This window comes from Bubalus bubalis, chromosome 2 (genome assembly GCF_019923935.1).
Source record: "Bubalus bubalis isolate 160015118507 breed Murrah chromosome 2, NDDB_SH_1, whole genome shotgun sequence".
NCBI classification, from domain to species: Eukaryota; Metazoa; Chordata; class Mammalia; order Artiodactyla; family Bovidae; genus Bubalus; species Bubalus bubalis.
Window position 1 is genome coordinate 34,968,828 of NC_059158.1, and position 18,028 is coordinate 34,986,855.

Consider the following 18,028-nt stretch of genomic DNA (forward strand, 5'->3'; position numbering starts at 1 on the left):
GATACAGACACAGAAAATAGACTAGTGGTTGCCTCGGGCTTGAGGGGTTGGGGAGAAATGGGGGTGACTGCTGAGAAGTATGGCGTTTCTTTCTGGGGCTGATGGAAATATTCTAACTTTGATTGTGATGACTGGTTGTGCAGCTCTATGATATACTAAAAACAAGGAAGATCTGTATTTTAAGATGTTGGGTGTAAAAATCGTGTTTCAGAATAGTAGGTATAATATGCTCCTCCATTTATAAGAAATACATATGGAAAGAGTGCTGTTATTATAAACCTAGAAGGTCTGAGATGGTACACACCAAGGGGTTCACAAGGATTGCCTCTAGATGGTCACGTTTGTGGATGGGAGCCTTTTGTGTTTTATTTTACATGCTTTTAGCACTTGCCTGTTTATTACAAACATGACCTGCTTTTGACATTTTTGAACAAGAAGGAAAGTAAAAGCATGTGGGGGTGAATCAGGCCCTAGAGCTCCCTTGGATCATGTCAAAAGAAAGAAACAGGAGATGGTTACACAGGCTCTGGGATGTCAGAGCTGTGGTGGGGTGGTCTTCTCAGAGGGAGAGCAGGACATCAAAGCCTGCGTCCTTTTCCCTCGGATCCCAGGCAGTGCTGGGAGTCTGCCCTGGGACAGAAGTTGTTTATGTATTGTCTAGGTGAAAGGTTCACACGTACTGAACCTCGGGTCCAAAATGCAGAAAGTATAGCAAGCACACTCCACTGCAGCCTCCCTCCCCCCACCCCCCTGGCCTCCCAAAGCAACCAGAGGCCTCTAACTCATCTAAATAGGTGGACATTACACACACAGTCCTTTTACTAGATACAAAAAGCCCCCTCATTCATGGCAGAGCTTCACAGCACCCCATGACATCACAGGCTCTACTAACAGGCCCCCATTAAACGGACATTTAGATTGTTTCTCAGCGCTTGCTTTTTACAGGTTTACAGTCTCTGATCCAAACAATTGAAAATCTTTTAGAATTCAGAATACATTTAGAGTTAGAAAGGCAACTCAATGTATAGTCCATATATTGGGAAACACCCCAATAGGACCTAAGGCTGCATCCCATAATCAAACACATTAATACTTCACTGAAAATATGTATGGTAAAGTGGAATTAATAAAGACTATAAATGGTCTTATCAGGTTTCTATATCAAATGAGTTGATGCTGATCTAATGGGATGTCAGTTTTCAGAACTTTCTGGCTTTTGGAATTGCAGATGAGGCTTTGTGGAGCTCAAAGGATGCTGCCATGAATTACTTAGGACATATATATAATTTTGTGAGTTTAAGGTATATCCTTAAAGATACATTTCTAGGAGTGGAGATGCTGGGTCAAAGGCTCTGTTCATTTGTGATTTTCATAGATTTTGCTAGAATAATGACCGTTATTCTTCTTTGCCTATAAGCTGCTGTACTTCCTGGTTTTCCAAACACTTGTGCTTTTGTCTGTTAACTTGGGGGCAATGAAAATTCTTCCCCCCTCCCTCTCTGCACAAAGCTAGACTTAAAAGTCTCTTGGAGCCAGGGGAGCAGAGAGAGCCCAAGCTTTGCTATCAGAGACAGCAGGGCCATTCCCTTCCACCTGTGTGACCCTGCCCAAATCACCTGTATGCACCCTGAGCTTTCGTGTCCTCTTCTGTAGACAACCAACCTCCAGGACAGTCCCTCCTCACATTCCCACCAGCCTGCTCTCTCCCCTCTGCCTACTCCCAGCTCCAAGGCCTGGGCTTTGTCCTATCCCCCAAAGGAAACAGAGTCCAAGCCAACAGAAAGAAAGGTCCACAGGCTTTTTAATGGTGTGATGGCTACTTCCCTTCCGAGACCCGATCTAATCATGACAGCGGCTTCCAGGGTGCTGGGGTGGGGATGGACAGGTGCAAGGTGGGCAGAGGCCATGCAGTGACTAGGAGGGGTGGGGAGGGTGTTACATTCTGTTTGGCATGTAAACATTCTTCAGTAGCTTCCCCAGGGAGGGGAAGGGAAACTCCCTGCCCCTCACCCCATGCTCACCAGGGCTGATTCCCCCTGACCCCACTCCAGCTGAGAAGACTGCGCAAGCCAGGCCCCTTCGAGGAGCTGGGAAGGGGGCAGCCCACATATGGGGGCACAGCTCCTCACCTGCACCCTCTTCGTGCACAGTGCGCTGGGGAGGGGAGGCATGTTCTGGGGTGAGCAGACCTTCATCTGAGCCAGTGACACAGGCTGTGTCGATGGGGAAATGCTGGAGGGTGTGGTGGTGGTGTGACACTCTTTTATAGAGAAGGGGCTCAGGACTGGGAGGGCTTGGTGGGCAGGAATGGGTGCCCAAGCGGGAGGAGACTGCAGTGGGAGGTGAGGGCACTGGAAGGTGTGTTTTCCTCTGCCCTAGATCCTTCCGAGGGGGGCGGGGAGGGGCAGAGTCAGTACCCTAGCTCCCCCACACACTTGCCCCATCCCCTCCTCCCCTACCTCGGTGACATTCAATGACGCAGAGGCCTGAGGTCAGTTGGGAGCCCTAGGGAGGTCCGGAATCCCAAGGGCAGACAGGGTTTCGTGTCTCTGCCCAGCTCGAGTGCTGGGTGAAGCTAGAGTGTGGGATGGGTTTGGGGCTCTCTCAGGCCGCCCCCTTTTTCCTCCCAACACCAAACCAGGGTGTTGTTGGTCCTGGGGCAGGGGTGAGGCTGGGGGGCCCTACATTCACGGTTCGGTTGGTGGCAAGGAGCAGGCCCAGGACCTGGGCACCAGGGGTCATGCCCTGGTCCCCACCTGGCACGAGCTGATTGTCATTCGAAGAAGCTCTAGGTGGGAAGGAGTGGCCCCTCCTCCACCCCCTCTGCTGGACCCAGAGGGCAGTAGAGGCCTTGGGATGGGTCTCGGGTTGACAAAGAGGGCTCTGTCTGGAGAGGTTTCCTGAGTGTTCTGGGAGCTTCTGCGTCAGTGAAGGGTGAACCTTGAAGGCCATTCACCCTGGAGTCCTCCCCTGGGCTGGTCTGCAGAGAAACCACCACCTTGGCATAGAAGCAGCTGCCCAAGCCTGCCAACACTCCATCAGGGGCTTCAGCTGGTGCCACCAGGCTTCTCTCGGGGCCGATTTCCTCATGGGCATCCTTCTAAGTGATAGGGGCTGGATGCTGCCAGACCACTAGGGCAGGCTGGGGCCTTTATTCCTCTTCCCCGGGTTGTCTTGCCCTGCTCTCTGTGACCCAGGGAAGAACAGAGGGGCCATGCCAGAGGACAGAAGCTGTGGATGCCGAGGATGGAGGAAGAACGCAGGGAACCTGTCCCAAATGGGCAGGGTTGACTATCCCCTCTGCAGCCCCTTGGCCCAGATGTAGGCAGTTGAGGCTGATGATGAGTGGGGATGAGCTATGCAGGAGCCAGACCCAGGAGGAGGCCCCATATCCATTCATGGAGCAGCGTAGGCCTCGCCCTCTGCAGGGACTGCTCAGCTGCATGGGCTGGATTAGGACAAGAGGCGACAGGCTGAAGGGTGAGCTGGAGGCGGAGGGCACTGGGGCTGGACCCATCATAGAAACGTACAGTCCAGAAGTGAGAAGGGCCTTTCTGCCTCGAGTTCAGGGGCCAGCTGTCAGTCCGTCTGCCTATTTCTGCTCTCTCTCCGGCGGGGGAGATGATGGTCTGATCCAGTCCACTCTCCAGAGCCAGGAGGACAGAGAGGGTGATGCAGCCAGAACTGGGTCCCTGAATCTCCAAAGGGCCAGGGCAGAGAAGATGATAACCAGTCATTCTCCACCCCCATTGAATTCAGGAGAGAGAGAAGTTGGCTGAAACTGCAGTAGGCAAGATTGAGGTTAGATGGCAAGAAGGAATTCCTGATGGTGAGGGGTCCTGAGCACTAGATCAGGGGACCACGGGAAGGGGTGAAACGTTTTTTAAAGCCCTGCTCCCCCTGCCCCCCCCGCAACTTCCCACTGGGAAACACTTGCCCAGGAAAGCAGCCCCTGCACACTTGATGGTTCCCACACAAACTTAGGGGAAGGGGGTCATTGTACCCTAGAGGTGCGAGGGAGCACCCTTCTCCCATCACCTGCCCACTACTTCCCACAGGGGTGTCAAGGACGGTGCTGACTCTGGGGCAGGTCAGACCTGCCCCCTCACACCTGAGTAGACCAATGGCTCCTAGGTCTTACTTCTCCAACTCCAGTCTGGCAGCTGAGAAGAGGTCTTTCCAACCACCTGAGCTCCCAGGGGATGGTGGGATTAGCCCCTAGTGGGAGGCTGGAGCCTCCATTTCTGGAATTTGAGGCTGCCTTTCCAAAAAGGGGGGCGGTGGGAGGGGGGACTTTGGCTGGAAGAGGGTCAGGAGGAGGGAAAGACACCGCAGGATGTGTAAGCAGAGTTCCCTAGTGGGGCATGGGGGACAGCAGAGGCCTGGTGGGTGAGCAGGGGTCCCCGTTAGTGGAGTCCTTGGTGAAAAGTCGCTGAGCCTTCCCCGGGGCGGAGGGTGAGCCTGTCCCACCTGAAGGGCAGCAGGAGGAGAGGCGGAGAAGGGGAAGGATGGGGAGGCGGGCGCTCCCCCGGGCCCGGTGCCCCGATTGGCAGGGCTGGCGGGTGGTCGCTGCGTGTGCTGGCGCGCGTCCTCGCGGGTGCAGGCGGGAAGCTGGGTGCACGGGTGGCGCGCGTGAGGCGCCTAAGGCTGTGCTGGGAGCTGTTTCAGTGTGGCCGGCTGCGGGTGGGGGGCCGGGGTGAGGGTGGGGGGCCGCAGAGAGCCGCGCGCATCATTATCTGGCCCCCGCCCGACTCTCCGCGACCCCCGCCCGGCCTTTGGTTGCTGCGCGCTGAGTCTGGACTTTCCCTCTGGGTCCTTTCTTGGGGCCCCCCAAAGGGGAGGGGGTGCCTTCAGGCTGCGCCCGGGCCTGCGGGGCGCCCCGGGGTGGGGCGGGCCCGGGGCGGGCCTGGTGCGAAGGGGAAGGGCTCTCTTTTCGTGACAAGGACCGGCTCCGCGGGGACGCGCTGGGATGGTGCGCGGAGGAGGCAGGGAGGCCGGGACTGCGCGGGGCTGAGGGCCTGGTGCGGGCTGGGGCTCGCCCGGGGCCTGGGCCTCGGCCGGAGGGCTGTTTGGGACGGAGGTCAGCAGCAATGGCCGTCCCTGGGGGCTTCTGCAGCTGGAGCCTGTGGAAGATGCGAGAGGAGGGCAAAGAAACAAAAGGAGAGACAGTTTCAGAATCTCCCTGGGCACTGAGTCCCAGAGTCCTGCATCCTCCGAGGTGGATGAGCCTGAGGATGAGACCTTGGCAAAGACGATCAAACCAAGGCAAACAAACTGAGGCGTGGTGCCCCGTCCTCCAGGACGGGGCCTCTAAGGGCCACCCTCCCCCACCCCATGCCCCCACCCCCGACCCGGGCTTTTAACAAAAGAGCTTGCTGCACGCTTTCTCTGATGTTTCATCTTTACATTCTACTGTATTATATATTCGTGCTTATATTAATACGGGTCATGTTTTCTCCCAACTATTCTAGCCTTTATCTTTGAGCCTAAATTCCCGGTGGCACACTAGAGACTGTATGTGGACCCCAATATCCCCCATCAACCTTTCCCAAGCCTGCCTCCTTGATATCCCTCCAGACACTCCTTTGAGCCCAGTGCCAGGGCTGGGACCCAAGTCAGAAGAGAGACTTGGTTGGGGAGGTGTGGCTGAATTATCAGTATCCCTTGCCTCCAGAAAAGCCTCCCCTGGAGGAAGCCTTCTGTGGTCACCCTCTGCCACCCCCCCACCACCACCCACCGCCCCCCCCACCCCGGGACTGGCAGCGGTTTCTCACCTGCTGGTGATGGCTGTGTCAGATGCTGGGGCCGCACCTTGGGGTCTGTCGGGGGGCTGCTGGGCTGTGGCAGGCGTGGGCATGCGGACGCTAATGGGGCGGGGGATCCGGCTCCGGGTGGCAGCTGCCCGCCCGGCTTTCTTGGGCACTGCAGGCTCGGAGGCAGGCGTGTCCTCCTCGGAGCCTGTGCCTGAGAGAGTCTCAGAGGCACGGCGTTGCTCCTCGCTGGAAGAAGACGAGGCCCCAGAGGCCAGGCGCAATAGCAGGCGGCCCTGCCTCTTTTCCATCACCAGCCGCGCCAGGTCTTGCTGTGGTCGGGCCCTCTTGCCCCACCGCTCTTTGGCCGACAGTGAGCCGGAGGGCTCCGAGCCTGTGTCCTCCTCAGACAGCAGGACAGGGATTCGGCTCCTGGGGCGAGGGCCTGGCATGGCGTGGCGACTAGGAGAGATGGTGGCCAGTTTTTCGGGGCCTGGCTCCAGCAGGGACACAGGGGCGGGCCCATCAGCCAGGGCTGGGCCGTTGGGCAGTGAGTCTGCAGTCACCTCCAAGGGGCCACTCCCCGGGGGTGCTGACGGGACACAGCTCTCCAGCCCTGACAGGGCAATGCCGTTCTCCAGGTGTGCGGAGGCCCCTTCCTCCGCCACCCTCCCATCAGAGGTCACCTCCAGGCCCAGCTCACCCCCAGAGCTGAGCTCCTCAGACCGGGAGGCTTGTCCACCGGAAGACATGACATTGAGGTGGGTTTTCTCCGCAATGTGCACAAAGGTCCTCTCGACTTTGGTGAAGGGTGAGGAGGTGACTGCCACTCCCCCTGCCCCCATGGCCACCGCTCCTGTCCCCGGCCCTGCCCCAGGCCCGGGGGGCTTGGGCTCGGACTTGAGGACGGAGGACAGGGTGCCTGGCTCCGACACATCCAGCTGGCTGCCAGTGGGCTGGGGCCGCTCCTGCTGTGGGGTGAGGGCGGCCATAGTGCCCAGGTCGGGGTCGGGGGCCAGGTCGGCAGTGACGGGTGACTTCTTCATGTCACCAGGGGAGACGAGCACCAGCGTTTTGGAGCCCTCCTCAGGCTCTAGGTCCCCGTCAGCCATTGAGGCCCGGCCCCTGGACTCTTTCTGGTCGTCGGCCAGCAGTGTGGAAGGTGCGCCCTCCTGGCTCCGGTCTGTGCTCCTCTCACTGCCCTCACTGCTGGAGCCGCTGTGTGGCCCCAGAACCTCCCCCAGGGCCACTGCCTCCTCCTCCTCCTCCTCCTCATCTTCCTCCTCCTCCTCCTCATCCTCTTCTTCTTCCTCCTCCTCTTCCTCCTCTTCTTCCTCTTCCTCCTCCTCCTCCTCCTCCTCTTCCTCCTTCCCATTTGTTTGAGGCTGAGCAGGAGCCAGTGGGACCTGGGGGGGTGTGAGTAGCATGTGCGAGAAGCCCACCCTCCGGACCCTGTTGAGCAGCCGAGCCCGTTCGCGGTAATCGGAGAGATCCTTCTTGAAGTCCTGGTAGGGCAGGCTCAGGGGCACAGCTCGTGGGAGACCGTTCACCTCAAACGGGGGTGCCACAGAGAATACCTGCAAGGGGCATACACAGGGACCCACTGAGGTCACTGCCCTGCTCCTGGGCCTGACTGCACCCCCAGTCTTGGAGGCCCGCCAGAGTGTGAGTTCCACTAGAGCAGGCACGGAGGCTTGTTTTGTTCATTGTTCCATCCCCGGAGCCTAGGCTGGTCCCTGGGACCTAGTAGCTGCTCAATAAATCTCTGATGATTGTTTCCATGCTCCAGGTCCCCTGGAAGTCCCAGGCCTTTATCCCGGTGGCTTTTCCATCTCTCAGTCTCCCTTTTACCCCTACTCCTCTCCTGTATCCTACGTGTACCCTGAAACCCAAAGCCAACTGTAGTTCAGTCAACAGAAGAAAATGACAACTGCAAGCCATCGTAGCCACCATACAGATCAACCCTTCCTTAGGTCCAGAGAGGAGCAGCAAGTGTCTGGGGTGCCCTCACTGCCTCCTCATAGCGTATAGTTCCTCTGTAGCCAGGGAGTTGGCCGCAGGGCCACCAGAACCTGTCCGGGCAAAGTTTGGGCCATCCTCCACCCTGTGAAGTACAGGCTAGGTCCCTGGAGCTCCAGCCCTGTTCCCACCTGCCTGTCAGCCAGGAAGTTTCCAGCCCTCTGCATTTTGAGTCCACACTTCTCTAGAAAGTCACAGCCAACCTATGAAAGACAGTTTCCTTTTCACTTGATTACTTGTGTCCCTTGGAAGTTTTGGGCAGAGTCCTTGGCCATGCGATGGAATGTTCTTGGTTTTCTAGACTCTTACCACATCTCCCCTGAGCCTTCTTCCTTCCAGACTCAAAAGACCTGAGCATCTTACCAGGGCTTCCGCTGCTATGTCTTCTCTAGCTCCACCCTTGTCAATCACACACATCCCTGGGCACCCACACAGCACCAGGCCCCATCAGGGCTGACATGGCTTTGTTCCTGGGGGGATGGTACCGACTTTGTTAGCCTTTTGAACACACAGGGCTTCTGTTTTCTGAAACATAGCCCTTGCAGACCCAAAGCCCTGGAAGGGCTCCAACACCTTCAGGGGCCATCCAGACTCTCAGGGAGTCCTGCCAGGCATTCCTCTTGAACATCTGTGTCTGTTGTCCTATCCCCATGGGCACAGCCCTGTCCTGCCTGGTGGTTCCCCAGCCACGGGCCTGATTTTTTTTCCCCATTCTACATTGCTCATCCGTTCTTCCTACAGCTGCCCAAGTGATCTTCCTGAAACTTAAATCAGATCTCATTTCCCCTTGTTTCAAACCTGCAGAAACCTATGGTGGGCCCCACAGTCCTCTGGAGATAGTCCCAATCCTTGGCTTGGCATATGAGCATCCTCACTCCTCCCCACCTCTCCCTACCTTACTCCACCCCAGCCCAGCCCATGATCTGGCTCCTACCTTCTGCTCCAACCTCACTTTGCTCCCCTGCCTACGTTCCAGCAGTTCTCAAAATGCAGTTTTCTCATACTTCTGATCCTTCCCTAGGCAGCTTCCTCTGCCCAGGGGTCCATCCCTCTCTCTCTACTGACATAACAAATTCCTAGTCTTCTTCCAGCACCCAGCTCAAACAGCTCATTTGCCCAAAAGCTTCTTGTCCACCCACCAAGCAGACTTCACCACTCTCCTTGTTTTCCCACATGCCTCCTTCACAGAACTTTCCACCCTCTATTTCACAGGCACGCCTTTACATGGTTCTCTCTCCTGATAAATGGTGAGCCTCCTAAGGGTTTTTCATTCATTCATGCGTGTGTAAAGTCCTTGAATGTCTATTGTCTTGGCCACTGTGTTAGAGGCTGTAAATTTGTGGATCAACAAGACAGACCTGGTCCTTGTTTTCATGGAGTGTGCAGTCTCTAGATTAGGAAGTGAGATGGGGATAATACAGACTCCACAAAGGCTGTGACCAGAAACGAGGTCATATAAGCAGTGGATCTGGCTTATAGCAGTGGATTGATAAATGTTAGCTCCCTCCCAACCCCATCCCACCCCCGCCTCCTACCCCCTGCTCTGGCTTACCCTAGTTTGAAGATCATTACCTCCCTCCTCAATCCCAGAAACTCCTGGATGCCATACCTATGGAGGCAGGGAAAGAAGAGGCTCTCTAGCTGAGGTCTCTGTGCTCAGCCCATAGGCAGGTGAAGGAGAAGGAATCCACAAGGCCAAGATTTTGCTCAGGGCTGTGACTTCTCCCCTCCTTAACTGTCATAACCTTCCTCATGCAAGACAAGATAGTGTCAGACATCAGACAGGACCCCAGCACACTCCGGAGTGTGTTCTGATTATGTGTTACAGGAGAAACACATTATGTGTTCTGAGTCCTGTCTGGCTCAGAACCCACCCACCCAGTATCAGATACATCCTACTCAGCAGGGGTACCCTTCAACCCCACCAAACCACTCTTTCTCAGCAGAATCTCAGCCTATTTTCCTGCCCATCTCTTACTCTTTGGGCATCCCTGTTAGAACGATCTTTGCCCCTGCCATCTGGCCAGTTCTTGGATCTCTCTGGAAAAGCCCCATCCAAAGGATGGATCCTCTGCTCACAGTGCCCACGTTAGATGCTCATAGGTGGAATCCTCTCCCCTTCCATCTCAAAGCCCTCCCCTTCCATTACATGGGAGGGATGAGGGATCCCCACTGGAAATCAGGCATCACTGATAATATCAGACTAGGAAACTGAGGCCTAGAGAGAGGCATCAATAGGCCTGAGTCACAGAGGCACACCAGTCAGGCCATCCCAGAACTCAGAATTCTTTCCACTGCCTCAGTGGCCTCTCACCATCCCAAGTGGCGAAACTCAGGACCCTCTGCCCCTCAGCAGAGCCGTGAACCTCAGAGAAGACACAGATTTACCCTAAGGGTCACCCTGGCCTGGGCATGCTTGGTTTTCTGTTTCAGAGCCCCTTTCCATCTGGCTCCAACTTGGGGAGCACCAGGCCTGGAGGCACCCCTCCTCCTCCTCAGAGAGCAGGAAGCCCTCCCTCACCCTTGCTGGCCTCTCCTGGATGCCTAAGTCCAGTGAGTATTCACCTGTTCACCCGGGTGATCCTGTGCCCGTTCAATCAGCCAGCGATCCCTGGGCAGCCCCTGTGTGCTTGGCCCTCCAGGCCTGAGGACACCACGGGAGGGGCACAGCAGCGACACTCCCCTGTTCTGCCTCAGAGGGAAGAGACAGTGCTGGCTGTCAGCAAGGGGAAGCCAGCATCCAGGGCAGCCCACACCTTCCTGCTCCCTTCTCAGGGCAGGGACACGGTATGATTTCAATTTGCTTTCTATGGTTCTCCAGCCTGCTTGGCACAGCGGTATTTGGGGACGCTTTTTAAAAATACAGAGCCCTAAGTCCTACTCCGCAGATTCTGCTAGGTCAGAGATAAGGCCCAGAAATCTGTTTCACAGCTCCCTGGTGACTCGGATGGAGTTGGGCCAAAGGCAGATGCGGTGAGGGTGTGGGAGGAGGGGAGGCAGGCCTTTGGGGCTGAGACACTCAGAGAGAATGAAAGTCTCAGCCCTCCCCCTTTGTCTGCTGAGCCCCGAGCAGAGGCATGTGGCCTTGTCAGCTGCAGAGCTCAGCCCAAGTCCATGTTTACTCCAGTCAGCCGGAAAAGTGAACAGAGGCAGACGGACCAGACTCCAAACTGACCCTGCCGCCAGCAAAACCAGACTCTCCTCAGCCTTGACTCCCCTACTATTGACACTGGAGACAGGTTACTCCCCACACCCCCATCCGCACACAGCACCCATTGAGCAACTCTCTGACCTGGACCCAGGCCAAGCCCAGACTCACCAGTCCACAGTCCCAAGGTCAAAGAAGGCGGGCTGCCTGGGGACAAGAGGACTATGAGCTCTGACACCCCCCCACCCGCCCCACTGCCCAGTGGGGAGGGCTTTGTGCCTCTCACAGCAGTGCCCCCCAGCCCCAGAACAGCTGCCCAGCACATACCTCCTCGCCCCCGCCACAGGAACCCCCACTCCCATTGCCATAACTGCCTAGACTGACAGAGATGAGAGGTCAGCAGGGTACCTCCTCTGCTGGACTCTGCCTTTCCCAGAGTCTTTGCCCATCTGTCTGGGTCTCTACACTCAAACCACATCTGCCAGGCCAAGAGCCCTCCCTCTGCTCTTCACCCCCCATCCAGGGGTGCCACCCACACCCGGCACCCTGGCCCGTGGCAGTCATCTGGGTGAAAGGGGTAAGATGACCTGGGAAGACAGCTGCTACCTACCCTAAGTCTCTACAGATCCTCATACACTTGACCCCAGATCTCAGTGCCTGCCCCGGCTGCCCCAGGGCAAGGACCTCTCAATGCCCTGGGGGTTGCCCTTTCTCACCCCCACACTTGCTTTAGGCCCCAAGGGGAAACATATTAGTATCTTCCTCTTTTGGCGCTATGGCTGCAGGCCTGTGGGGGTGGGATGGGGGACAGTGAGACGGTGAGCCCCCTTCCCCTTTGACTCCCTCTCTCTGCAATCTCTACAGTCTCTGCGACCCTCTTTCGGTCCACCGTCTCCTTGACCTAGGCTTGACTCAGGGTATTCTAGCCCTGAGTTCCCTGGGTTCTGCACAATCCAGTCTCTCACTGATTCCCCTCAACAGACCATTCTCCCCCAGGCCGAGGTTCCTGCAGATCCCCCCATCAGGGCAGGGGACAGGGAGCAGGAGAAGGCTCCCTGAGGTCTCCTCACAGGGTTCTCTGCTATTCTGGCTTCCCACCCCCACTGCACACTTGGCCATAATTGTCTGATCCACCGACAACTGATTATCACCTTCCGGCTCCCCATCCCCCCTCCAGCAAGCTGGCCATTTCCAGTCAGGCCAGAGACCAGAGTCCACCCCCAAAGCCCTCCTCGGGATGAAAGGAGACCGCCAGCCAGCCGCAGCAGTTAAGTGTTGTTCAAGTCCAACTAGGCTGAAACTCCCTCTCCCTACTTTGGCCTGTCTTAGCTGCTGGCTAAGGTAGGAGTGGGGCTGGATCCATTGATCTGAAATTTGCCATCCCTCATCCACCACCCCATCTCTGATTCAGCAAAAGACTAGCCCCTGGCCTCTGCGCAGTCCTGCGACCCCAGAAGTGGTGGGTTAGAAAGGAGGAGGAGGAAAGAAAGCAGGCGAGGCGCAGGTTCCTGGAAGGCGTCTTTAATCAAAATTTGGTAGTACACAAGCTCTCCGGATTGTCTGCATTAACATACAGGGACTTTAAAAGGCACAAGATCCCTTGCACAGCGACACCTGACGGCGGGGCGCCCCCCACACCCGCCCTGCGTGGCCGTGTGCGCGGGGGTGCAGAGTCCGTGTCCTACCCCCTCCCCCCAACCCCGGCGGCGCCGCGCGTGTGCATGTCGGTTTCAAGTGTTGGATTTGTACAGTACTCGCAGTCTAGGGGCAGGGGGCTCAGTGCATGCTCTTCTACCTGGGCCCTGGAGGGTGGGGGTGGGGGGGGCCCTGACGCCACTCTGTACACTGAGGACACACCCCGGAGAGAGAGAAAGAAAAAAAAAAAGCGTCCCATCTTCGCGCGTGTGTGGTTTTGAAGTTTTTCTTGCATGCTTATGGCTGGCCAGGGTTGGGAAATAGTGCAAGCTTATAATACAGTATTATTGCAGTACAAAATGGGGGGCGGGGTGTTATGATGGGATGGGGAGGCCCAGGAATAAACAGGCTGGGATTCGGGACCTCCAGGAGGATCCTCTCGCCAACCCCCTTCCCATCCCTGCCTCCCAATGCTGGGAGGGGGCTCCTCGGGCCCCTGGAGGGAAAAGGCTGCGCTGGGCCCTCGGGCCGAGCTTCCCCCATCCCACCAGACAAACCTCCCAGCGGGGCAGGGACCAGCCCTCTCCTCATTAAATACTGATAGCCACAAGGGCCCAGAACCCCACTCCTCTCCCACCGAAGCCCCTCCAAGTGGCTGGGGGTGGGGGTGGGGAAGGAGTCGACGGAGCAAGTGCAAAGGAAGCAGATGTTGGTCCCTGAGTTTTATTTGCGGGGATGGGGAGAGAGAAGAGCTGGAAGTGGGGGCATGTTTGGGGACCCCCAGGGCCCTCTGTGGTGTAAGTTGGGTGGGGCAGGAGACACGGAGGCTGGGGCTGGGGTCAAAAGGGGGGTGTTGGGTGGCTCTGAGAGACTTAGGCTCAAAGCTTGGCTCCCCCTCAACTCTGGGCTCTTTGGCATCCAATTGCAAGGCCAATTTATTTGGGGCAGGGAGGGGAAGGGGCAGCCCTGTAGGCGGTGAGGTAACAGGAATCCGGTGTGGGCGACCCGGGCTCTTGAAGCCCGGAATTGGCCAGCTCCCTCTCCCAGCCCTAGTCAGCACCCTGCCCTGGAGCACGGAGGGGCGAGCCTTCACACCCGTCCCGCTCCACCCCGGGCCGGGGACCCGGCGGCCCAGAGCCGGCGGAGGGGAGCCAACTCAACCTCAGCGCGGGGCGGGGCGGGAGGCGGCGGGCGGCTGGGGGGCGAGAACCCGGGAAGGACTTTAGCAGCAGGCAGCTCGGCGGGGGCGGGGAGCAGAGGCTGACGCCCGGGGGCGCCCGGGAGGATTACTCTGGCGACGTGAGCGGCGTGGCTCGAGCTGGGGGACTCGGAGGCCGGGCGGTCGCCTGGTCACGCCGCGTAGCAGCTAGTTAAAAAGACTGGAACGTACATTCGTGGTGCAACGGCCGCGGGGGCGGGGACAAAAGGGAATGTAGGGGATGGGGGTCCCAATACAGTGATAAACCTGCCAGAGGGGCCCGGAAACACGATCCTCGCGTTCTCCCGGGCCGGGCCGTTAGTCTGCTGTCCGGAGAGTGCATGAAGTGTGCGCGCAGCTACGGGTGTGTGTGTGTGTATAGCAGAGAGAGAGCCTGTTAGTCGTGGCAAGGTGAACCCCAGACCCCGGGTAAAAGGGAGGGTAGGTGGTGGGACGCACGGCGGAACCAAGTGGAAGCGGAGGTCTCGGAAGGTTTCCATAGTCCTTTGGGCTTCACTGACCCTCCTCCCCAAGGCTTCTCAACTCTTCACTTGAGGGCTGGGGTCGCCGTTCAGGCCCAGGGGCTCCCTAAACTGGGAAGCCCACTGGGTGGTGTGGGAAACCATTGGGGATGTTTGAGGGTTGTTGTCCTCAGTCTAGGAGCCTCTCCCTTAGGGAGAAGGATGCTTTAAAATTTTCAGAGGCTGACCCCACCAGTCCTGGGGGCACCTCTGTCCCTAATAGGAATAATGCAAACTTTGGGGACATGCCCCCCAACTTAAGGAGAGTGATCTGCCACGCTCCTTGTTACCAAGGACTGCCCATGGGGGTGGGCTGATTCCTGCCCTATGGGGTGGAATCCAGTGGAATTTGGGAGTTGGGTGGGGTGGTGTTCAGGCTTTCCTTAGAGGTCTATGCCTCCATCCTCAGGTACCAAATCAACCCGAGCAGGGGATGTCGCGTTCTCTATGCTTCCATAGCCAGTGACCCCCAGAGCCTACCTATGCATGGTCCTCTCTGATCACCCAACACTGCCACGGCTCCTCTGCTCACCCAGTGGCCTAGACCTCCCAACCACTGCCTGGGAAGACAGCACCACCCCTCCCCAGAAAAGGGGACCTAAAGAGGGCAAAGGAGAAATAGCAAAGGAGGGTCCTGGGACTCCCCACAAAGAGGAACACAGGTTTTCCTGGGATTGAAGGGACCTGCCCCTCCTGGCTGGGGGAGCAAGGGTTAATGTACCAGCATGGCTCAGAGATTCCACCATTTCCTCCTTATGCTGGGCAGGGCCATTCCTTCCCCCCCGCCCCCCCCCCCCACCCCCACAACTAGAATTGCAAAGGAGATGGCTGGGATTGGGATGCTAGAGGTTGTGGTGAGTATTGACTGGTTATTGCTGTGACCCAAGCTGCCTTAAGTGGGTGGGGGTGTCTATTCATTACCGAGAATTTACTAGTGCATTTTTCCAGTGACAGGATCCTAGGATCCTGTCTTACAGAGAAAATACTGGTCCTTTGAGGAGGACCCCACTTAACATGAACAAACCCACTGGCCCACACACACACTTAGGCATACACACCAAGAGCTCACTGACATGTACACACAGCGCACACCACACATCCCCACTGGTCGTGAGCTGCCTGTTCTTAAGAAGGCCACCCAGTTTGTGTTCCTGGGGAAGAACACTGTCCCATTTGAGTGCTTACAGTTTTGGATAGATGGGGGTAGGGGGATCCTCAGGCTCAGAGAGTTTGCTCAGAGAGGTTGCAAACTGAGTTCAGGGTCTCTGCTTGTAAACCAATTTTGTTTAGTTCACACAGTGATTTTTCTTTAAAAAGTTGTTTTTTTAAAAAATTAGATGCCAATATTTAAAAATAGTGAGATTTCACATTAAAGGTAGAAGATACTGGCAACAGTTGGTTGAGCTGAGGATGGTGGGGGTCCCTTTGTTTACCACAGTCCCCACAAGTGCCCTCTCCCTGACACTACTTGGCTCCTATTGACATGAGTTGAGATGAGTTGGTGACACTCATCTCAAATCTCCATGGTCAGTGGTATGGATGCCAGTATCTGCCCTGCCTGTGAGCCTGACCCTAGGGACCCCACCCATGCCACTGAGGACAGGGTTTTAAGCACCTGCTTTCTCACTGGAACTCTTACTCCACCCACCTAATCCCCAGAGCTGCTATGGGCATGCTTGGGGCCATGTGGGACTGAGAGGTTGGGGGGTCTCTGGAGATACAAGGTCCAGCCATTTCAACCAACCCCAGAACTCTGGAGTGACCACCTATCCACCCCCAACTCCATCCCATGCCCAGTGGGATGGAGAAGGAAGGAGAGTCTGATTCATAGATAACTTCCTTCTTCCTCAATAGAGCAAGGAGGGGCCAACCAGTAAGGACAGTAAATAATAAACAGACCATAACACAGACTGAAACACTTTAAAACTCCTATCAAACAAGTCCTCAGTTATTCGGCATTGGCGGGGGGTATTAATATGCTTTTGTAAATTAGATATTCTGATTAATCCATTTAATGCAGATAATACTGGGATCTACTTCCTAGGCTATTAGGATTAAATGAGTTATTTTTGTAAAGTGCTTAGATCACTGTCTGGCACATGATAAGCTCTGTGTGCCAGTGACTGTTAAATAAAATAAATTAATTAATAATTGGAAGCCACCACTACATGCAGGGTGTGACTTTAAAGTACAAAAATAGCATCTTCTAATACAATAAAGAGTGCTGTTCCTTTTCAAAGCTGACCTCAGGGAGGCTATGCATTTGCCCCAGGCAGGATATCTTTTCTTGAAACACTCTGGCATCTTTCTTGGGAAACCCTTAAGAAAAAAGCTTGACAACACTCTGGGTTCACAGCTTCCCTGCCCAGCCCAGGACCCAGAGACAAGCAACTGGATTCCAAACCACACAGGGGTCTGCTGAGCTTCACATGAACTTACTTCAGCACACGTGGCTTCAAATAGCCTTAGATGTTCCAAAAGTCAGAGCTACCCTCAAAAGGTAATAATATCAAGACCACTTCCTGGTCTTAAGACCACTTCTGGTTAGCTCAGAGCTTTATGGCTTATAAGACAGTTTCTCCTCCACTACGGAGGGCATATAAAAAGATGTCCCACAGAGGACAAAATGTTTTGAGTCATGATCTTTAAAGGACACACTCTTTCCCATAATAGTCAGTTCTGGGGTGTGTGTGTTTGAAAAATTCAGCTACTTTGGGAATGCTAAACAGGATTCCCCACCTCCAAAACCTTTGGAAACACTGAAGAAGTGAAAGTGAAAGTCGCTCAGTTGTGTCTGACTCTTTGTGACCCCATGGACTATACAGTCCATGGAATTCTCCAAGCCAGAATACTGGAGTAGGTAGCCTTCCCCTTCGCCAGGGGATCTTCCCAACCCAGGGATTGAACCCAGGTCTCCTGCATTGCAGGCGAATTCTTTACCAGCTGAGCCACCAGGGAAGCCCTAATACGTGTCTGATGCTAAATCAAGGCTGAAGCTAGTGCTGTCATCTTTGATAGGTCACAAGGCACTTTGGGATCTTAGAGTACCGCAGGGCTCTGGTCATGGTGTGGGAGCTGTGCTCAGGGTCAGGTAGTAGAACCCTCTGGAAGGAAATGCCGGATAACAGAGGGCTTGGTTTCATCTCATCCCATATAGCGGGGGCCCTGCCCCCACTGCTGCTGATTGTGGAGTGGCTGGTGGACAGACTCCCCTTCATTTCAGCCCCTGCTGCTTGCCGCCCGCAAGAGAGGATGGAAAGAGGGCCAGAGGAGAGTAGGGAGGGAGGCAGGCAGTGCCAGAAGGTGGGGAGTAGGGCTACTGGCCATCCCACCCCCCAACTTTGTGCTTTGATTTTTCTCTCTTTTCTTGAAGGGTCTACCCTGACTCCTCCTCTGCCTTCTGCCATCACATGGCGCAGAGCCACCCAAAACAGCCCAGAGGGCAACAGAGTCTTGGACCTGGGGAGGTTCAAAAATGAGCAGTCAGGATGGAGGTGGGTCCCAGTTTGGCTTCCATTCCCAAACGGGGAGGGTGCTCGTGGCCCAGCTACCCTTAAGCTATCCTTTTGGAGAAAGGAGTGAGGTGGGTATGGGCTTGGCTCACATGGGTGAGCCACCTATGAGAACAGTTTGGCTCAGGGCACTGTTCACTGACTGTGGCACCCTTAGGTTGAGGCAGGGGCCCTGAGGCCTCTGCTGGAACCAGAGACAGGAGATGAAGGGAGATGAGTTGGGAGGGAAGCAGACATCAAGTGAA

General features: G+C 56.0%; 1 protein-coding gene across 1 annotated transcript in view; it reads right to left on the minus strand.

Moving 5' to 3' along the window:
* Positions 1–1,783: 1,783 nt before the first annotated feature.
* TTBK1 (tau tubulin kinase 1) overlaps positions 1,784–18,028 on the minus strand; it is a 41,887-nt gene continuing 25,642 nt past the window's right edge. Inside the window, exons 14-15 of the mRNA XM_006069248.4 lie at positions 5,775–7,327; positions 1,784–5,123 (exon numbers count right to left, since the gene is read on the minus strand). Of these exons, the coding sequence (XP_006069310.4) occupies positions 4,733–5,123; positions 5,775–7,327 (1,944 nt within the window). The 3' untranslated portion in view covers positions 1,784–4,732. The remainder of the gene's footprint in view (positions 5,124–5,774; positions 7,328–18,028) is intronic.